General features: G+C 48.6%; 1 protein-coding gene across 2 annotated transcripts in view; it reads right to left on the reverse strand.

Moving 5' to 3' along the window:
- Nucleotides 1-20,347, reverse strand: part of ZAR1 (zygote arrest 1) — a 240,311-nt gene extending 219,964 nt beyond the window's left edge. The window contains exon 1 of one of the 2 annotated variants that reach the window (XM_085642138.1): nt 19,578-20,347. In XM_085642138.1, the coding sequence (XP_085498264.1) occupies nt 19,578-20,267 (690 nt within the window). In that variant the 5' untranslated portion in view covers nt 20,268-20,347. The remainder of the gene's footprint in view (nt 1-19,577) is intronic. The other variant, XM_085642137.1, reaches the window with a different exon arrangement.
- Nucleotides 20,348-23,400: the final 3,053 nt, after the last annotated feature.

Genomic DNA, 23,400 nt, shown 5'->3' on the forward strand with positions numbered 1-23,400 from the left:
CGCCGAAGAAAGCACTGTGGGACTCTGGGGGCCGCTGCTGTGGACCTGGGCTGAAGGCCCGACAGACGAAGGTGAGCCGAAGGTGAGCCGTGGCAGGCAACGACCGCGAGGAGCTGAGAGCAGCAGCCCCTTCACAAGGCCCGAAAAGAGGGAGGAGCCTAGCGGGAGATCAAAGCCTTCGTCGTGCCACAGCCCATGCACTGCAATCGGCGGCTGTGGCGGGAGACCGGGAAGAGACAGGAGACCACAAACTGGGTCTGCAGCAACCCGGTCCTATTACACAGCCGGAGTGAGGACGCAGCGCTCTGAAAGCTGGCATAGACAGACTCTGCCCAGCAGCACCGGTAAGGCTGGGAGCATCATTTCTCTTTTGGACTGTCCCTTTAAGGCACCTGGAGGGGTCAGAGTGAGGCCACAATAGCAGGCAAGCAGGGGGAGAGTGCAAAATAAAAGGAAAAGAGCTACTTCAAGGCCCCTGGGAACTGTGAAGACACCACCGGACCAACAGCGTATGTTTATTAAGTGGGGAAGAAGGGCCCTCAGGCTGGAATACGAAATAGAGCCATACAAGGGAGCCCCTGTGTCCCAGTCGAAGCCTGCATAGCCTGGAGATGGTGGACCCACAAGCTTCACAAACAGAATCAGCAACAAGGAACAGTGGGAAGGGAGGAAAAAAGGGGGTCCCCTTGCAGTGACACTGCACAGCATTGTGTATATTGGGGAGAGGAACTCTCCCGGGGCAGACCCCTGAATTACAAAAACACTGCGCAACCACCACAGACTATCAGGAGGGCACACCAGAGGATAATCTTTTAGACCTTACGAATCCCGTGAACTGGAAGTAAAGACCAGGAACCTGCCTGACCGACCACCAGACAGACCTACTGTAAGGGAGATACTAAATGAGTACATAAAGTGAAGGGGGAGAAGGACTTACTCGCGGATCGCTTCTAACTGCCCCCGGGCGCACAGCGACAGGACGACAGTCGCGCAGCCCCAATGGCAACGGCCAGGGTCAAGAAGAATCGCTCGGTGACTAAGCAACTATCGATAGGCGCCCCCGCATGCAGCCCAGTGGGGGAAGAAAACCACAAAGATGGAGCAGACACAGCTGATGCCCCGGCAACCAAAGCCTTTATGACCTCACTTTTCACCTCTCTGCGCAAACATCTGACTATGCAAGCTCAGCTCTCAGCGGACCTAAAAGAAGTACGAAAAGACCTAGGTGACGTGGGAGACCGGGTCTCGACGTTGGAAGAAAAAGAAAAACAGCAGGGATGAAGAGCTGGATATGATGCAGCAGGAGATATTGCAATTAAGGGAGCAACATTGATCTACAGGCGGCCACTGAAGATCTAGAAAACCGCTCAAGGAGAAATAACATGCACATCTGGGAAGCGCCATCACAGGCAGAAAGAAACTATATTCAAGCATACGTCCTTGCTCTTTTCAAAGAGGTGCTGGGTGATGAAAGCCCTACGTACATACAGATCGACAGAGCGTATCAAGTGGACTTACCCAGGGGCAACAAAGCACCTCCACCAGACATTCTAGCGTGTGTGCACGGTTTCCAGATCAAAGAGACTAATTCGAGAAGCACAGAAAGTACACCCAGTAAAATTCAGGGGACATACTCTGCTCTTTTTCCAAGATCTATCCTTAACCACACTGTTCAAGTGCAAGGAATTTCAACCAGTCACCGCGCACCTTAGAGGAAAAGGGATATCGTACTCTTGTGGCCATCGCTTTCGCATCATATTCAGGCTTGACACGCTACGGCAGATCAAATCTTTAAACAAGCATGTGAGGTCTTGGGAATCAGCACAGAGGCTGACCAAGAGGAACGTGGCAGATCTGCTCGGAGAGACAATTCAAAGATCGCCCTCTGGTGCAAGGAAGGGGTCTCCCCACCAATCATAAAACTGACCGAGACAATTGCAAGTGAAAGGAAAGCAGTAATCGACGCTCTGGCCAGCTCGCTGGAAAGTCTGGTCTCCCTGTAAGTGATCCCATGATGGCCCTGGGAGATCTTGGGCAGGATGGCGCCAGAAGACACCTCAGACGAGGCAGCTCCTCTCCTCAGTCAGTCAAGCAGGCGAGTCGAGATACCATCCCATCGTGCAGGCAACGGAAAAGACTCCAGCGCACAACCCCTGCAATCAGTTAACTTTTGACGAACTGTGGTTGTTTGTAGTGTGAGAAGGTTTCTTAGTTTACATTGGGTTTCGTTTTTTTGGGTAGTGTGGTATTTTTGTTAGGGCTACATTCCCCTCTGCACCCGAGTCCAATCATGGACCATAAAGACCTCGACAACCACGGCGGCATCTCAGTCCGGGTGAACAACACACAAGCTACTGTGGTGCCCATTACTTGTTCTCCCCGCACAGAATTCATGGGTAGGACACTGAAGATTGTAAGCCTCAACGTCCGAGGCCTCAACCACCCGGTAAAGCGCTCTGCGATACTATCCCTATTAGAAAATTCAGGATGAGACAATTGCCTCCTACAAGAAACACCTCCTGCAACGAGAGACATGCGCTCTCGGAGATTCCCCCACCAATTATGGTACTCCAACACATCCCAAAAGACCAAGGGAGTGACCACCTTCCTTATTGCAAGGTTTAATGGTAAAGTAATCGCTACTGTCGTTGAAATTAGGGGACGTTTATTGGCAGTCAGAATACGATGGGATTCTATGCACTTCACACTTGCTTCCATTTACAACCCAAACACCCAGCAGGAGACCTTTGTCCATAAAGCCCTAGGTGGGGTTATGACATCCCCGGATGCTGCTATTCTAATAAGGGGGGGGGGGGGGGGGGGACCTCAATCTGGTAATGGACAACACTCTAGATAGATCGGCGCAGCATCAAGCGCAGACAGGAGCCTTTTCAACAGATAGCCAGCGTTGGCTAATAGGCCACGGTCTAGATGATACATGGCGTATTCACCACCCGGGCATAAAAGATTACACATACTACTCAGCATCTCAAAACATACGCCCGCATAGATATTTTTTTTAGCCACACCAGCCTTACCTTCTAGCCTTTCTGACCCTACCATTGAACCACGCTCTCTCTCTCGGATCATGCCATGATCAGTGTCATTGCATCAGAATACACACCCCCCTAATCATGTGAGGAAGTGGTCGAGAGGGTGTGCGCACAAATTCTGTAATAATGGAGTACTAATGATGTAGGTTCAGCGTCCTTAGCATCCGTCTGGGAAGCACTCAAGTTCGTGATTAGAGGGGAATGCATTGCGATCTCTGCGGGTGAAAACAGATTACGGTGGGAAAAACGCCAGAGCATAGTGCAAGAAGTGGTAGAACTGGAAACAATACATAAACGGCCATGAGCTCTCAGAGTGTGGAGAGCTCTGAAAAATAAGAGAATGCGCCCGAGTCGTCTCGACTTGGACAGAGGAGTATGCCCTCCTAAGACTGCATCAAATTCTACTTAGGCAGTGATAAATGTGGGAAGTAGTTAGCACAGAGACTGAGGGCAAAGACGTTAGCGGCGTCAATAAGCTCAATAAGAGATGCTACCGGTAGCACAGTGACTGCTGACCAAGACATAGCAAGAGTGTTCCAAAATTTCTACCACACACTGCACTCTGAAACAAGCACAGACCAGACCTCGCCTGAGAGGTATCTTCAACATATCTCAGTGACTAAAATACCAGAGTCTCTTGCAGAACAATTAGATCAGGAAATTCGAATAGGAGTAGTATTCACAGCAATTGAACACTTCAATTTCAAAAATCACCAGGCCCTGATGGGTTTACAGCACAATTTTATAAAACATTTTGCCCAGAGATCGCACCCCTATTGACCAGTTTATTTAATTATTTTTCAAACACAGGCTCGTTAACTGATTCCCTGCTGGAGGCATCGATTTCAGTCATCCTTAAGCCAGCAAAGGACCCCACAGAATGTGGTTCGTACTGCCCTATCTCCTTATTAAATATGGACGGCAAGTTATTTGCAAGAATATTGGCGGCTCGTTTGAATCCACTGATTCGACTGATTCATTCGCACTCGTCAAGGAGGAGACAATACAAAACAGCTACTTCATCTCATGATGTCATACACCGATCACAAAGAGGCGTTATTCCTTTTTATCGACGCTGAAAAAGCGTTCAGAGTCTGATGGTCCTTCCTTTTTGACATGCTTCGGCATTTTAGATTTGGAGAGGCCGTATTAAATGGGTTAGTTGCATATACAAGGCTCCTAGAGCCTTTGTACATATCAATGGGGTGTCCTCAAACAGTTTCCCCATAGCAAGAGGCACTCTGCAGGACTGCCCACTATCTCCACTCCTCTTTGCTCTGTATCAAGAGCCTTTTGCCCAAAAGATTATACAACCCACAAATCACCGGCATCAAATTTGGTGCAGAGACTCACACCGTCAGTCTCTATGCAGACGATGTGATCCTCTTATGCGCCCGCAGACCTCGCTACCACCCTCATGACAGCATTGGAAAGTTTTGGAGGGGTATCGGGATTTAAAGTAAACCTAACTAAATCATCACAGAAAGGCTTGCTGAAAGGAGCATTCCCATTGTCTTGGGCTGAACCGTCTATACCTTATCTAGGCATCACCTTGGCCCCCCACTGTGTCCAAGACAGGAGCCTAAAACTACATTGCTCTCGTGGACCAGACAGTACTGAACTTGAGCAATTGGCATGGTTCGGTAGAATTGCGGTGGTTAAGATGACAATCTTACCACGCATCCTATACCTCTTTCAAACATTAGGTCTAACTCCGCCCCTGAAAGCAATGCGCTCTGTACAGTTGGTCATTAATAAGTTTGTTTGGGACAGGAAAAACCATGAATAGCATGTGCACATATCACTAAGTCAACACGGGATGGGGGGGGAGGGAAATTTTAGGCTGCCATTACTCCAGAGGTACCAACAAGCAGCACATTTACACTTCATTCTAGAATGGAATCGTGAATTATCAGAAAAACATCGGTCCTTCATGGAGCAAATAGTAGCAGGAATCAACATTTGGAGGGAGATCTGGCTGCCGCGCAGACATAGGTCCTGGGATTGTATTCCTCTCCGATAACTAAACCAACAATGAGAGCATGGGACAGAGTAACACGCACTATGAAATGGATGACATTTCTGTCCCCGATTACGCCAATCGCCGGGAACCCAGACTCCCCTCCAGGACGTAATTCAACAATATTCAAAAGGTCACCGTAGCAAGGGTGTAAACGCATTGGGTCTTTATTTGACCCTGTGAGCTGGATCCCATTTGATCAGTTACGACAGGATTACGATCTTCCTTGGACAGATGAGTTTCAATACAGACAGCTTAGCCATTGGGTCATGGGGCCAATATACCGGGAGGCAGCCTCTAGAAAATTAACTGGTTTGAGAAATGGCTGGTACAAAAACATGACGATAAACACCTTATATCAGAACTTGGGGAAGAAGAAGAATTAGGGCGTGCCATGTCCGACAAACAATGGGAAGACATTCACTATAGAGCCAGACACACTGCACATAATACAGCAGGCGCAGAGTCAGCTTACAAAATGCCATCTTATTGGTACCTTACCCCGGCTTGCATTCACTCCTGGGACAAGAATCTATCTGAGAAATGCTGGTGGGGATGTGGTCAGACAGGGTCCCTGGTTCACATACTTTGGCACTGCCCCAAACTAGAACACTTTTGGGAGGCAGTCCTTTATGTCATAAAGCATTTGAGACACGTTACTGGGCCTACCAAACATTCCCCTTACGCTCCCTGATGGGCAGACAAGTGGCCCTTTCATTACTAGCCGCGTAACAAACCATTCTGACTAGATGGGGCACTTCAGAAGTCCCGGATCAGGTGGGATGGTTACAAAAACTGCGGCTAATTCTAGCCATGAAATGAATGTCCATGGTAGCAGACCATAAAGATGATAAATATGTGGAATTATAGTCCCCGTTTATACAGATTCTATCGGAGGAATTTCAAGAAGTCACTTGGCCACAATACTTGTGAATCCTACACCTTCTACCTCCTTAGAGACAGTCACTACAGTCCACGTTTGCCGCATATCTAGTCTAACCCCCCCACACCCAGTAGGACATACTACTCTAGATTACATGCCGGAAGCGACATAGGGCTTGGGAGGAGGATGGGAGAGGGGGTGGTAAAAGTCACTTTTATTTTTTGATGTGTTTTTTGTTGTTCTTGGTTATTTCTTATGTTCTGAAAACGATCTCTTAACGCTGCCGGCCCATGGGTTGTAGGGATACAGCAGTATTTGCAACCACTACCAACCACTGCTGCCGGCCCCAGGGTTGTAGGCGCAAAGATGTACGAGGTATAGATCGATAAATAAACAGAATGGTTCCATAAACTGATTTGCTTTGCTTTCTTACTGAGCAGCCTTTGTTAGCATGCTCTGATTTGTATAAGAGACTCTCCTTTGACTTATGAACTGAGCAGTCCGCTAACTATATTTGGTTATTGCCAATTCCCTTTTGCACTCTTATTTTATGCATTATTGAGGCAGATTTGAATCAGACTAACTTCTTTATCTTCTGTAATGAGCCTTACAATTTGAACAAACCTTTATTGCTAGGACTCAGAATTTTGCCGCAAAGACTATTTGGTTCCAGATCTTCCATCAAGCTATTCGCAAAACCAATCTGCATCAAATCCCCACTAACAATTTACCTGCTAAACCCAATTAAAATAGTAAATAGATTATTAGTTAATAAAAACAATACAAATATACATAACACTTTCAACATACATTCCAATTGTTAAAAGAAGTTTAAAAGGCAAAACATAACATTTAAGGCCATCCCTTCCCACCTATAAAAACCAAAAAAAAGCCTAAGCTGGCTACTGTCTGTATTGAGAGTGGCACATTACCGTTAATCCTCGGTACGGTCAACTCAAAATATGTCAGTGAGGCCAAATATAGCTACAATGCCTTGGGAACCAAGTGCTGCTGCACGTTTCCCCACCATAACTCATTACTATGGGTTCATAGGATTGGAACCTCGCTCTGTGAGAAAAAGGCATAACATTGAAAGGGCCTGTCACCATCTGAGATCAAGATGCATAGAGCCTAGTGCATAGTGCAAACCCGCATTCGTCCAAGGCCTAGTTACCAAGGGAGTGGATTGCCTAAAATACCACAAGCTATTGCATCCCACCTCAACCGTGTCTAAAATCACAATAACCAATCTGGTTTCTGTCCAGTAAAGGCCCCTTTACATAAAGTGCTGGGGTGCATGCTGCATAAACTGCATGTATCCAAAACTCAAACGGACAGATAGAACATGGTTATTCTTGCTGCACTCTAGCGATTCACCCTTAACCTAAAGGGGGTGGGGTAACCACTGTACATAAAGTGCCGAAGTGCATATGTACAGCCTACATATAAACAGAACCTCAGCAAGGCGGGATAGGTGATTAAACCATTGTCTGTTTTACCACGCCGCTAGTAGCCCACCTTTGACCTGAACGGGCAGGACATTCGCACAGATGCGCATATTATAAAGACTACAATGGCCAAACACTCGTCTGGGCGGGGTAGGGGGAATTAAGGCAAGTTGTAACCCCCCTGGCCGCCCACTTTTGACCTAAACATTATTCCTATTGGGGCAGATGCAGAGATGTGCAACAGCATTTCCTTTGACTGGTGACAAACTGCACCGCATACACCCCCGTTGGCCTTCCTCCTGCCATTTAGGCTTGAAGTCAAGGGTAGGAAGCACACCAAGTCTCATTGACAGTAGCTTCTTAACTTTAAGAGAGCAAGCGGTCTCAAGGAATGGCTGGTCCTTGAGATAATCATGTGTTTAACACCAGCTAAACCTAATTAGGTTTTCTTTCTTTACCTTCTGGCCCAGTGTTCTGGTCCTGCACATGCTTGAAATAATTCCATGTTACATCTGCCATATAGCCTTGTGTCGGGAGAGCCTTTTTAGCTTTCACCAAGCAGGATGGGATTCTTAATTTCAACTTTTCCAAAGAATCTATTATCCTACAAGCCTCTTCAGGCTTGGATTTATTGGTTGAAAGTCACATGGGACAATTTAACAACTGAAATTCTTCAAGAACGGAAGGCATTACAAGTGCAGTCCTTAAAAAGTATAGCCAAAACATAAGCAGGGGGGTATGGCCTAGCAGACCATCACAGCAGATGCTTCGTAGGTGCGCTCCAGGCAGTCGCTCCACTGATCCATCATCATCCTGCCCACATCTTCATTAAATCCTCCCATCACCGCCCCAGGTGTGGCGGAGACTGCAAGAAGACCCTGGTGTCGTGAGGCTGCGGGCAGACAGAGGTTCTAGCAGCGTGGACCTATCAGTGGCTGCCGAGCCTGGTGCAGCGGCCTACGGAGTGGGGACTGTGCCCGGAGAGTAGGCAGAGTGCCTGGAGTCTGCGAGGACTGATGGTAGGGGAGGCTTGGTGCGGAGGCCTGCTTCGGTCGCCTGCAGGGTGGCAACTGACCCACATGTGATGAGTGCTAGCCTGGCTCCTGGAGGGTCTGGAGCCGGTCTAGGGCCTCAACATTTGACAGCAACTGCCTGGGACTGGGGCTGCCCGGATCTGCTGCGTCAACCTGGGGACGCAATACAGTGCCCGGATCAGGCCATGGTGGTTGGGGCCTGGCCTTAAGACTGAGTACAGCAAAACACACAAGATGATGGACAGCATGTTGCACATTGGCAAAACATTCACCCCCAGTCGCAGATCTGGGTTTAATCCATTGTTATTTTGTTCACCACGCCACCCCAGTTCAGACATGGCCATATGCAAATCAGTCTCGCCCCTGTGCCTCATGGGAACAGTCCAGGCCGAACTGCCAAGCCATGTCTTCCCCGGACTGGAATCCAGCATCCTAGGACCGGTTTCGGGGTTTCACCCCTCTTCAGCCAGGATAGCTTGACTCCAGTGGCGTAGTGAGCACGGGACTCACATCTGGGCATACCCTTCCCACATAGGGCAAACCGGTATGTCCAGACGTGGGTCCCTTTCTCACTGTGCCACTGGATTTAAGCTAGCCAGGCTGAAGGGTGACATACCCTGAAACCGGTCCCAAGATGCTTGTTTCTGGGCCAGGGAAGACCTGGCTTGGCAGTTCGGTCTGGACTGTTCCCATTAGGCACAGGGTCAAGACTGATTTGCATATGGCTGGGTCCAAACTGGGGTGGCGCAGTGGGCAAAAGAACAATGGATTTAACCCAGATCTTTTGACTGGGGGAGAATGTTTGCATTGTCAGCATTCCGTCCATCATTTGTTTGCTGTAGCACTTAAGACTGGGAGTGCCACATGTGCGAGAGCACCTCTTCCCCGCCCACTCCTGCTGAGAGACCTATTAAGCTGCAGGATAGAGTCATCATCCCTAGATGTAAGAGCTGCAAGGAATGGCAGAGTCTCCTCTTTGCCTAGACCCCAATACTTACTAGGGGCAGATTGAATCGCTACTGGTTAGACCCCTTGTACAGTGGGACCATATATGTATGCCACTAAACGGGCTGGCTCTGTGATTGACTATCTGCCTGGAGCTTGAGCCAGTCCCTCTACTCCTTGGCGCAGTACTCTGTTAGGGAACTGCGCTGAATCGGTCCCCTGCTTGCAGAGGTGGTCAGGCCATGCCCTGGTGCAGCTCGTGGCCAAGGATTGGCAAAGGCTGGAATTGCTGCTGTGGGGGGCAGGGAGGGGGAGGCAGTTGGAATCTTGTGCCAGGGTCCCTGGCTGCTCCCGTCTGTTGTGGAGCAGGGCCATTCTTCACAAACTGCTCGTGCCACCCCTGGGAGACATATTAGGGGGCCTGACTGGTTGTGCAAATTGAAAACAACAATACAGGTGACAGGACTGTGATTTCATCATGATTAAAGACAAACATCTCGGTGTGACGGCCAAGTAGAACACTATAGATCAACTTGCCAGCATTGGGGTGTAGCTACAAACTCAGCTGGGTCCAATGGGCCCGGACAACATGGCGCTGCTGGTGGCCATTACACAGTCCCACTACTCGGGTGATGCTGCTTTTTCTACTTCTGCCTGGGTGTAGGTGGATGTCCAGGTGCGGAGCTTTGAGTGGTCTGCGGAGTTGTCGGACAGGATAGCTCTATATGCAGACTATGATCTGTTCTTCATTACCGACCTCTGGCCCTTGCATTTTACAGACCTTGCAGGTTTTTGGCAAGACTTCCGGGTTACGCATTTTATTTTTTTATTTATAACCAATTTTATTGAAATTTGGTAAACAGTAAGTACAGCACAACAATTCATCACAGTCCTGATACAGTATCGGTCTCACTAGTGGTTTACAATGCACACCATGGGCTAAGCCAGACCGAGGTGTCTCGCTCAGTAGCAAAAATCTCCTACCCAACCATTTGCCCCACACCCAACCATGCTTAGCTGCACACCCTCTAGCTTCGTACAGTGGCTTCTCAATGCTGCACACCAGTCGACGCCCCTGCGCCATTTGGCTATGCTGGGTGGGTGGGGCTTTTCCAGGCGGCAGCTATGTCCTGTTTGGCCACCATGATGGCTGTACCCAAAAAAGTTTTGTCCGCTCAGAAGCCGTCTGGGCTGTCCATAACACCCAGGAGTAAGTTCAGGGGATTACATGGCATCTCCCAGCCCAGGGCGTCTGTTCCAAATCCAGTGCGTCCCAGTACAAGACTAGGACATACCCATACCATGTGCAAGAAGTCTGCCGGATCTGACCCACAACACGTGCAGGACGGGGTACCTAGTAGGCCCACCTGGTTGAGGAGACTAGGAGTGAGATATGCACAGTGGAGATAGTATAGTTGAACCACACGGAGCCAGTCCTCCTCCTCCAGCAGGCTCAACCAAGCCTCCCATCGGTGTCTATGGGGATCGAGTGTAATCGGACTGTTGGTTAGTGACCGGTAGATACGCGACACTCCGCCCTTTCCCAAATTACACATGAACTAGGCCTCCAAGGGACTGAACTCTGGAAGTGTAGTACAAGTGGAGACGTGTGAGGCAAGAGTGTGCCGGAGTTGCAGATATTTGTAGAAATGGGACATGTGAAGGGAGTAGGCGGCTTGCAAGTCCTGGAAGGAGCACATATGGTCCCAGTTTATACGTCCCCCCAACTGTGAAATACCAATCAGATCCCATTTCCTGAAGCCATCCAGCACTCCCACTCCCCTGAGTCTCGTGCCGGGCCAGAGGGGTGTCTGCTGTGTGAGTCTGGTGTCCCAGCATGTGTATTGCAGGGAAGCGCGCCAAGCCAGTAAGACCGCCCAGGTTGCCGTGGGTAGTGCAGTAGGTATCGGATCGCCATATAGCATTGCTTGGATATAGGACAGCCCCAGCCCTTCCAACTCAACCCAGTAGGCGGGGGTCAAACCATCCACCGTTGAACCAATCGTGCAGGACTAGCAGGTGGGTTGCTAGGCAGTGTCGGTGGAGGCATGGGCATGACCAATCTCTATCAAAAGGCAGTATTTGGCAGTGGGCAACAGCCATTCGAGGCCTCAAGTTCCCCCAAAGAAAGGCTGTGGCCAGGATGTCCAGTTCCCTGAAACACCTTTGCGGGAGGAGGAACGGGGCCTTTTTAGATGATGTATAGGAAGCGGGAGAAGAATCATTTTAAAACAGGGCGATCCTCCTCAAGGGGTTGAGCGGGAGAGCCTGTGAGCCATGTAGGTCCGTCTTGGTTTTCTTAACCAGTGGTGTGATGTTGAGTGACCACGCCAAATCTGGGAGCAGCGCGATCCAGATACCCAGGAACCTCAACGACTGACGCAGTATCGAGATGGTAGATTGCCCGCCGAAGCAGTCTCTTGATATGTGGAGGGGGACTAAAGTTGACTTGGCAGGGTTCAGTCTCAGACCCAATGCCTGCTCAAAGGTGCATATATTTTTATTTCTGTGTTTACTAGAGAGATTGGGCGATAATCAGAGCAGGAAGGCAAGAGGGGTTGCGTCTTGGGGATGACTACCATGGTCGCTACATTTGTTTCAAGTGGAAACCTTCCTGTTTCTGCCAACTCAGCACAGAGGTTGTGGAGGTGGGGGAATAAGTATACCCCGGTATGAGGCGTAGTATTCTTGTGGGAAGCCGTCTGGCCCAGGTGTCTTTCTGGCCACTACAAAGGAGATAGCATCCCCCATTTCCTCCCCCATGATAGGGAGGTCCAAGCTGGCCACCTCCGATTCATGTAGCCGGAGGAGTTGGATTAGTCCCAGTTCGGACAATTCAAGGGCGGGGGTGTCTGATCAGGCTGGTGAGTAAAGTCGGGAGTAGTAGTCGGCGAAGGCCTGGGATCTGGAGACTGGGGTGCGACAAGTGACGCCTGCTAGATCTTGGATCTTAGGGTCTATGCGGTTCGCCATAGGGTACAAGGCCAGCCTATGGAGTATTCTCCCATTCTTGTTCCCCGCCCCAATCCATATATACGGGCAACCAAGGACATCCATATCAGCTTTGCTGAATCCAGCAAAAATTGCTTAATTTCATCCAAGTAGCGAGAGCTGTCTCTCCTCCATTTCGACCGAGGCTGCAGGCAGGGTCTGCTCCAGGCGGGAAGCCTGGGCTTCGAAAAGAGTGAGCTGGCTGTCTTATGCCGGTTGTTTGGCCTTAAGATGGCCCCTGTCAAAGCAGCGGATGGTGGCCTTCCCGGCCTCCCAGAGGATACCTGAAGAGGGGACAGTGTTTTGGTTAGCTTGGAAGTACTGTTGGAGTTAGTCGCCAGACCGCCTTCTGTAATTTGAACCAAGCATTCAGCCTCCAGATGGGGAGTAGTGTGCCCGCCGAGTCCCCTAGACTGAGAAGAAGCGGAGAGTGATCCGAGATGCCTCTGAGGAGGATGCAGATGTTGGAGACCTCACAGCCTTCAGGAGCGGGCATGAAGTCCAGGTCAATACGCATGTGTAAGTGGTGGGCCGCAGAGGGGTGTGTGTACTGACTGAGCAGTTCTAGGGTTCCATGTCCTCCAGACATCGCACAGGCCCAGGTTCATCACCCACTCTGTCAGTCTCCGGGCACATAAGGACCTGTTAGAGGAGGGTGTGCCTGTGATGTCTAGGTCTGGTCGCATAACCGTGTTGAAATCCCCATCACAACAAGCCCAGAGGGAGAGAGGATATGTGGTCACTAGTGGTTTTCAAGGTGGTTGCTAGGGTAGCTGGTGGCACGTAGAGTGACACTAGATTAAAGACCGTCCCTCCCAGTCAGGATCACAAAGCGGCCCTGTCAGGATTATGAAGCGGCCCTGGGGGTCCCAGAAAACATTACTGGGCACGAAGGGAAAGGTGCGCCAAAGAAGGATTGCTACCTCATGTGAGCCCCACTCAAAGCCTGCTTGCCAGGCTCCGGCGAACCCGTACCTCACAAGGAAGGGGCAATGGTTACCCATGAGGTGTGTTTCTTGGGGTAAAAGGGCATTGGGGGTGTGTCTGTGGGCGTATCTCAGGACTGCCGTGCATTTAACCCTGTCTAGAAAGCCATTGACGTTCCAAGACAGAATTCGGGGGGCTCTCCCTTATGTAATGCTAGCGCCATAGTCCGTCTGTGGCGACTGAGGGGGCACACTGTGCTGCCAGTCTGGAGGGTCAGGCTGGACAGCAGATCAGTGTGTGAGGAGATCTGGTCATCTGGCGCCAGGGCCGTGTGCATGTTTGTTGCGAGTGAGAAATCGAGTGCTGTGGTCAAACGTAGGTGAACCATAACTTGGGATAACGGTCACAGACCCTTCCCCAACCCAACCCACACCCTATACTTCGTGAAAGGAAGCATCTGTCGCACTAATAACTAAACTAGAGAGCTTAATACAAAGCTGCGTGGTGGACCCCTCCATTCGTCAGGATATGTATGTTGCATGGGCTGAATCCAGCTGGACACTTTGGCTCATACTGGACAGTTTAACCTAGTTTCTTGGGAGAGTTCCTCTCTGCTTAGAGCCAGCCGTGTTTGTGACTGCATATCTTAGATGTTTGGGCTATGGGAAAGATCAGTGTCTGTGAATCCTATGTCTGGGGGTGTGGGAGGACTGCTCCCAGCCGAGGGCCTCCCCAAGGATCAGGCGCACAGTGGGGCATCAGAAGCCAACAGCCCATCAGATCCTTGCGGTGACTGCCAGCAGCCGCCAGCGAGGCAGACACCACCCCGGGCCCCCTGGCCCTTGCGGGAGTGGGTGTGCCACCTCCGGGACCCGGAACCCACAGGCAGCGCCACCCCAGTCTGGGGAAATGGAGGGGAGGGACCGCCACTCGGATCCAAGAGGGCGCTCCTCCGTAAGCCAGGTCCAGGCTGACTGTCAATTCAAAGAAGTGGTTTTATCTTCGAAAAGGACCCAAAGATGGGCCCAGAAGAGCAGTCAGTATTGGAGGTGGAGATCACGCAGCCTCTACTTGACCTCCTTGTAAGATAGTCGTTGGGTCTGGACTTCCCTAGTGTAGTCTGGGAAACTAATAATGTGGCCTTGGAAGGTCAGGCCTGCTTTGGACCAGGCTGCTTGCAGGATAGTTTCCTTGCCCCTGAAGCTGACGATCCTGGCAATGATTGGTGGGTGAGGGGCTCCTGGTGGTGGTCTGGGTGCTAGAGATCGGTGAGCCCATTCCACCACAAACCATGTTGACAGTACACTCTCTGGCACCTAGGACTTAGTCCAATTCTCGATGCGAGTCGCCGCCTGACCCCGCTCAACTTCTTCAGGGAAGCCCACCAGCCGAAGGTTATGCCTCAAGAGGTTTCGGTGACCTCACCCCTCCTGTGCAGTTCCTTCGTGTGAGATCAAAGTTGTGTGACTTTTTCCTTTCAGTTGATGTACCTCATCCTAGACTGTGGAAAGGCGGGATTCAGCCTCCGTTATACGGGCCGTGGCATAGCAGAGGTCTTGGCGTATGAGTGACATGTCGACTCAAACCTCATCTATCCTTTTTTTGACTGAGACCTGCGAGGAAAGTAAGGCCTGGAGGATTGCATTAAGGTCTCCATCTGGGAGGGGGGTTTTCACAGCAGTGAATCGGTGGGTCCAGTTAGGAAATTGAATTTTAAAAAACCTTAGAAATTCACAGAGAAATACAACGGTTACATGGATGTTATAGTTAGGCTCAGGTTTCCTTCACAACCAGTGAAATTCAGTAGTTCTAGTTAGCAGAACTAACTATAACTCGCACCCTCTGCAATGCACTGCTTCTGACCTCACATATTACATCACTCATGACCTGGTCCGTGACATCATTGACATCATCACGGACGATGTCATCCCCAAAAATCACTAACGCACCCACTCACACCCTCATAGAAACTTTCATTCACCTACTCTCACAAACCATTCACGAACCCATTCACAGACTCATACCAGTACTTGCACACTCATTGATTCATACATCTACACACATCCACTCATACAGCCTCTCATACACCCACTCACTAAAACAGGCATTGACATTCACTCATACACTGATACAGCTACTCACACACTGAGTCAGTCACCCATGAAGCTACTCACACACCTACTCCCCCATACAGTTACACACACTTACTGATACAGATGCCAACACGTACTCACTCAACTCACCTATACAGTCGCTGACACAAGCACACACCCATACAGCTCACTCATTCACTCGCTCACCCATACAGTCACTCATATACCCCATCACTCACCTATACTGCCTTTCACCCATATACCACTGACACATCCACTCACCCACACAGACACACTAACCCCTAAAGCCACTGACTCACCCACTCACTCATCCATACAGGCAGATGCACACAACCTCATCCACCCACAGACTCCAACACTCAGACACCCATACAGATACTCAGACAACCAATCACTCACCCATACAGCCACTCACCCACCCATACAGCAACTTAGACACCAAATGACAAGACTGATACAAACATTCACACAACCAGTAACTCACCAATACATTAACTGAGACACCTAAACACATCACTTATACAGTCAGACACGCACCCACTGAAATATCCATACAGTCACTCATATACCCACTGATTCACCAATACGCCTTGGTATACATATGTAACACTCAAAGTTATTAAAAACACTCAGTCACTGGATGATGTCACCAGTGATGTCACTGACCAGGTCATGAGTGATGTAATATGTGAGGTAATAAGCAGTGCATTGCAGGGATGCAAGTTATAGTTAGCCAAGGAATTTCACTGGTTTTGTATGAGTGAAACCTGAGCCCAACTATAACTTTCCTGTAACCTTTGTTTTTTTTGTATCTCCTACTGATGGTCACCAGTAGGTAGCTATAGTTATGACCTAGTTTCCATAGAAAAAGTGTTTTTGGACTTGCGTATAACTTTGGTGCAGATTAAAAAAATCTTCACTAAATGGTCTTTTTAAAGTGACCCGATTCTAGTTGTGCATGAAACGTTTCGGGGTAATATATCAAGCAGGGGACGAGAAAAGGGAGGCCCACAAAATGTGTCTCACATGATAATTCCCATAGAGATTTTAGACACTACTACAGCCCAAACCACTGGACAGATGTACACCAAATTTAGCAGAAAGCTAGCTCTGGGTCCAGAAAGAGCCCTTTTTGTGATTTGGTGCAAGTCTGCTCCGTAGTTTTAAAGTTATTAAAGAAAAAAATATAGATATCTAGGGACGTGGATCCATCGAAGTTCCAACCGATCTTGTGGAGAGATCAGATTGGCTGCCAACACTTCAGCCAGTATGTGCCTATGAGTGGCAGTGTGATTGGCTCTATGAGTGTGTGAGCGACTGTATGGATCTGTAAGTGGGTGCGTGAGTGGCTGTATGGGTCTCTAAGAGCATCTCTGAGTGGCTGTGTGTACCTGTGAGTGGCTGAATGGGTATTTGATTAAGTGGGTGTCAGCAGCTGTGCGACTGGGCTAGAACAGAACCTCATCTTCCCATTTATCCAACAACGGTCCACAGATTTGCACAAAATGTCTACTCAACTGGAGTACTTTCTACTGGTTAAAAGTGCTACCTCATTGGGTAAATGCCTAGTGCATATTCTACACTACATCTGTGTAATGGACCACAAGGAAAGGTGTCCAGTGACCATGTGCCACAATGAGATTGTTCCTCTACGTTTTCATTCAGAAGCTTGTGATAACATCAATCGTCCTATAGAGGAGACAACGATACTATAAACAGGTACATCTCCATCCAACATGGATCCTTCCGCCTAACTATATCTAGCAAGTAGAAGGGGGATGGGAGCACACTTCTTCACCTCCCAGCACAGTTCGTCCCTTTGCATCCTGATAAATGCATTCAATTTAAATGCTTACTTGAAATTTTGCAGAGTTTTTCACCAAAGTTGGTGCAGATTAGTGCTGTCAATCGCTACGAACTGTGCTGGGATGTGAGGCAGTGTGCTCCCAACCCCAATTATATATCAAGCAAGTGTTTCTTTGTTTGGTGAAAAAGTCCTTATATTCTATGACATTAAGAAAGCATCACTAAAATAGATCGGAAACGTGCTGGGCGCTCTTTTGGTAAACTGTCCATCATACTCGCAAGAGGCGGGAAGACCTTTCCATACTTCTAAGGTGCACAGGGCAGGGCCAAATGGGCAGACTTCCAGGTGATTTGCACATTTCCATACTTGCAGTAGTTTAAAGGTAGAACCTTGGACTCTGCTCTCACCAGGACAAGAAAGCATTCATGGGGAATGGGGTGGGGGGGTTTTGCCCCAGGAGCTCCATCCCCTGGGCCCAACCTCATGGCGCTGGGTGCCCTGGAACCCACCCAGGGCACTCAGTGTGCAGTATTTGGGATCACAGGGGGAGCCCAGTGCCCCCTGGGATCCCCGCCAGATTTCCGCCTTAGATGCATAACAATACAGATTCCATACAACAATACATGTATAAATACAAATTCCATTTGCAAGCCTGGCACTGCAGTAGAAACTAGGCTGAGCTGTCGAAGCTTTTTTAGAAAGTGGTAGCATGTTTGGAGCTGTATCTGTAACCAAAGAGAAACTCATTTTATAAGAACGAGATCTGAATTTACATGTATGTAGGTAGTGCATGGCACTCAATGAAGTCTTAAGATCCAAGCATCTTCTAGAGTCAAGCTGGGGCTCAGAGAATGGAACCACTACATATATTGAACCACGTGTGCTAGAAATGTAGCAAAGCGCAATCTTACAGGGGCCATTGAAAAAAGAAAACAAGAGGCTCCTGTAGTAACTTGGGAACGGTTCGAAATTGATTAAATTAAGTCTCTGAAACCTATGGTTCTTGATAAAAATTAAGCTACTGTGTAACTGGGGAAGCATGTGGATTCCTCTGACCCATGTCTTTTAATGCTAACAGGGGCAACTCAAGGGTTTTGAGTTCCAGTACCTGTGCAAAAGTACCAAAAACTCAAAGCAAAAGGGTCTTCCTTTGGCAACTGGAATTTGTTATTCTACTACATGTAGTGCAGACAGTAGAGATTCGTCCTCATTATTGCCCCAAAGTGAATAATCTGTGATTGATGTTGGCATAAGTATGAAATGCCGCCCTACCCATCAATAAACTATGGGAGTCTTGCATAGAACTAACATTGCCCAATCAGTGCAGGGCACATCTTCCTGGGCTCCACACCCAAGCAACCAACAGATCCAATGATCCTATTTAAGGGGAAATTTGACAGATTTCTTGAGGGCTTCGGCTCTTAAGTTTCCAGACAGCATCATCTCACAGCTAGAGGAAGACCGGTTGGGAAGAAATAAACTGCAGCGTCCGAGTCAACGGTACAATATAGGCAGCTGAAAAAGGCAGGCAAATTATTACTGCCCGTCTAATTTTTCACCAGAGCTCTCCTTGGATAGAAATGTGCCTCCCCAAACCCAGAAAGACCGGGTGGAGGACTTGAGGGAAGTTACACCTACATTGTCAGTCACAGGGACAAACTGAGGGGAAGTTTTCCGTCTTGTAACTCTAGGGTATTCTCGCCTCACACCCACCGTAATCTTACTCCCCTTCCCTTATTTCACCAGGTACCCCCAGATTACCCTCTGCAACAAAGCGGACTACTGACCCCCACCAAGAATTCATTAGTGTTACATGAATAAGCACCCTGTTCCGGCAACTAATTGGTTAAATCCCGATCAAGAAACACTTACACTGCTTTCAAACTCATTGTACTGGCACCGCCTGCAGTTCTCGACAACATATTCCAGTGTTCTTCCTCTTGGCTACAGAGGTCTCGCATTTCTCTGGTATCTCACCTAGTCCATGCTTCTCCCCCCCCCCCCAGCATCCGGGTACTTTAAGACGTAAGTCCCTAAAGTAATCAAAAAGACCAAGTATCGGAAGGCAAAGGAGAAAACGTAGACTGTTTAAGTTTTTCCAAGCATGGGCATCTAAGTGGCAGTTGGTAAACGAGCAACGGGCTGGTTATTGGGAGCGTGAGGGGGTGTACTGGCGAGGGTAGTCCAACAACGCCGTGGGGCAAATGGATGCACCCTTAGGGAGCGGGGGTGAGAGGGGAAGGGGCGAAGGCTATCGCGGTCAGGATACTGCAGCGTGGTAGGCCATATGGTAGTTTGAAGTACAGTTACACCCCCTACTCCCCCCCCCCCCCCGGACCCTTGCCAGCGCCTCACCTGGAAACGCAGTCTGCCCTTGTCGGGGGAGGCAGTGGTTTCCTGCTGCCCGGGCTCTGCTGCTGCGTCCCCTTCGGCTTTCTGTTCTCGCTTCTCTTTCTCCAAGCTAGTCTCCTCCTGCTGGTCTGCGTGGCTTCCCTCCGCGGGGCTACCCTTCTCCTCTACGGGCCGCTCCCCAGAACTCTCCGCGCTCTCGGGTTTCCCCTCTCCGCCGTCCTTGGCCTCCGCGTCCTCTTCCTCCGTGAAGGTGGTCAGTCTCCGGGAAGCGACGGGCGAGTACACTGCGATGGTCCGTGGGAAGCGTACGGTCTTGGGGGGCGAGGAGGCCGGAGTCCCGTCGGGCTCTTGCGGAGCCTGTCTCCACACGCCCCGCCTCCTACGGGACAGGGTGCGGGGCCCCAGCGAGCACTGCACCGAGGCGTCCTGCCGGGGGTTCACCTGCACCCCGACATCCCGGGTGTTGGCCTTGCGCAGGCGCGGGGTCAGGTTGGGGTTCACCTGGGACAAGATGGCCTTAAGCTGCGCACGCTGGTAGTTGTCGAAGTACTCTCCGGTGTCCGCATAGGAGGCGAGGTAACCCCGCTGCCTCCAGCCACCGCCCTTGCCTTTGGGGTTCAGATACCTATAGTTGTACGGCGTGTAGGCCGAGTACATGTAGCTGTCCATAGCCTCGTCCGATAGCGTAGCCATAGTGTCTGGCCCCGAGCCCGCCTCTGAGGCCTAATTAAATAAGGGCGGCAGGTGAAGTGTGCAGATGGCTCAATTAAGACATGAAATTGGCGTTTTGCAACCCCACCTGCAGAGACAGACCTCCAGACTCGCCATAAGCGCACAACAGACCTTAGAATGGATAACACAAACTTGTTTTAGCCCAAATCTATTTTTCTAGTCTGAAAAATGTCTTGTTTAGCTGAACCCGTCCCTACCGTGTGCCTTAATGCAAGTAGTGCAATGCTTATTTTAACTTGTCGCTGGAGGCAACTTTGTCTCATAAAATTTTATCTCGCTAAATACATTTTGCCTAAGTGTCTCTAGTGGCACTGCAGCGTACCTAATTGATAGGGCAACAGTATGTTAAGTTCAAATATAGTGAATTATTATTTTTTTTAAATGGATCGATGTTTACCTGATTTTACTATGGTTCTGTTTATTGTTAAAGCAGAACTTTCAAATTAATTAAGAATACAGCTTCCTAGTTCGAACATAATTTTAGCTGTTTAGGGACAGGCCACTATTGCTAATATTATGATTGCGCTTGAAGAGCTCTGAGTTTTAAGTCCATGCATGAGTAGTTCATTCAGTCCATGCGTTTTCTTTGCATTGTGGGATTTGCAGTCAGCATTTCACACGGGACCGACCGCTTTACTTGCCCCAGAATGCATAGTAAAACCTTGGGACTGCATTAGCTGCTCTGGTATAGACGTGGAAAACTTGAGAGCTCTGCGCTTGCTTGCCAACCTATGAATTCTACAATAAGGGAAGGTATGGGGGAGCACAGAGAAGTCACTTATCCATTGTCAGGTATGGGGTTGTTCGCCCAATTGCCTGTTCTTTGCGTTCTAGTTTTTTAAAGTTTTTTTTTAGCATTGTGCTAGTAGAGCTACAATTAATGGAAAACAAGAAGAAAAAAAATCAGTGCTACTCAAACCTTGGCATCCGCGAATGATTGCTGTTGTTAACAAGGCTTGCAGAAACATTACTTTTCTCTGGATCAAAGTGGGCAAAGCCATTTGTATGAAAGCTCAGTTTTTGGAAAAGGCAAACAGGCAGAGGGAGGCTCTTTTAAAAATATGGAGAGATGGCACCAGGGTCAGGGGCTCCAATTTGCTTAGATCTCAAGCTCCTCCATGCCAGTTGTGAATACTTCGTCTGTTCCCAATAGTTTTCTTTGCATCTAGATATTTATAATTTATCACTTTCCGTATTACTGACCCGGAGTGCACGCAAACAAAAACGTTACTGGTCGAGCTGCTGACAATCGACAACTTTATACCCCTAGTTTAGCACATGTATCAATCAACAATACACATCAATTACTGTGATCCTAGAGTAGTAGTTACTACCACATTCAAACTTTGGTACACTGGTGGTGTCCGTGCTACCCCTCATCTCATAAACTCTGAAGTATGACAGGACTATGTGTATAGCTCATCATGAGCAGGGCCACAGCCACCAGAATGCAATTAAAACAAGCATTTGCAATGCAATAGGTCTCACATTTATGAGAGTTTGAGCTATTGGCATTGTAAATGACAATACCTTTTATTTATGTTTTGTTTTTAAAACAGATAAATAAAAGGCATTGTCATTTACAATGCCAATAGCTTAAACTCTCGCAAATGCGAGACCTATTGTTATGTGAGAAAATAGTGCTCGGAGGCTGTAATTTAAAGCCTACAGAGTAACAACACTCGTTGCAGAGTTTATCGCCAAATCAAGGAATGGTGGCAATGGAAGCAATGTCCTACAGTGGGACTATTCCTGCTCAACTGATTTAAGCATTGAGAGTGGGCGAGCCATGGGAGCCGGTACAGAACTATCTATTAAGGCTCCAGAGGATATATATCTTTAACACTGATCTATCAAACTATGGTCAGTCATAGAGAGGAGGCCCGAGTAGAGAACCAGAGAGTACAGGGCTCATGTCGCAAACTACAGAACTCGGTACGACGTATAGCCAAGACTTGTACTGAGTTCACAACAAGATTTAGTGAAGCAGAAGCAAGAATATCCTCCCTCGAAGACGAACTGGTTGTACAGAAGGCTTTAACCGAATCTCTACGATCCCTAAAAGATGACACACAATGGAAGCTAGCTGACATTGAAAATCGCTCTCGAAGGAACAATCTTAGAGTTTTGCAAATTACAGAGGGGGTCGAAGGTCAACACCCTCGTAAATTTAACCATCAATTTATTTACGGAAGCTTTTCCAGAGTTGAGCAAATGGGACTGGGCAAGAGAAGTAGAGAGAGCGCATCGATTCCCTTTTAATCCTCGCCCAAGACCCGGCCAATCTTTGGATAGACCCAGAGTGATTTTGATCTCTCTTAACAGCTTCTTGGCTAGGGAAGATGTGTATTCTTTGGCACGCCCTGATAGAAAAAGGGCAGGGAAAGGACTGGAATTTTTTGTAAGGCCTGACTTTTGCCATTTAATGGTGGAAAGGCGCTGGCATTTACGTCAGTTTATTGCTCCATTTCAGGCCAAAGGAACGCAAGTCTTTTTGTTAAACCCGGCCAAGCTTAAAGTTATTGTTAAGGATCAAACCCGGTTCTTTTCCTCCGAGATAGTAGCAAAATAATTTTTACAATCTTTGTGAAATGTGCTTAAATGGGGGATTTTAGTATGCATTTGGTAGATTCAAAATCTGGGCAGGAATTTAGGTCCCGATTTGTAACTATATCCACTGTTTTTCTGGTTATTTTTTTTTCTCTTCCCTTTTCTCTCCTCTCTCTCGTGTGTTGTCTCACCCTATGTGAAAATTTGGTGTTATAATTAAGGTTTAGTTGACATCAGCAACAGGTCCATGGTCAAAGGATGTTTCAAATTTAATATGATCTATATGATGTCTTGTCTGGTTCATAGGGTGACGGGTATGGTGCGGGGGCGTTCACCTGGGTGTTGGGAGCTTGGCATCACAGGGACTATTGGTCCCAATGCCTCATGGAAGGGTAGGGGTAGGGTGGGGTGGGGAGGGTTCGGGAGTGAGCAGTGGGGAGTTGGGGGGTCTGGGTGCGGTAAAATAAAGAAAATAATCCACAGTATCGATATAATTTTGAGTTTGAGTTCAAGTCTAAGTTTAATTGATTTAATGTCTGTTTAC

Source organism: Triturus cristatus, chromosome 2_2 (assembly GCF_964204655.1).
Source record: "Triturus cristatus chromosome 2_2, aTriCri1.1, whole genome shotgun sequence".
Classification (NCBI taxonomy): domain Eukaryota; kingdom Metazoa; phylum Chordata; class Amphibia; order Caudata; family Salamandridae; genus Triturus; species Triturus cristatus.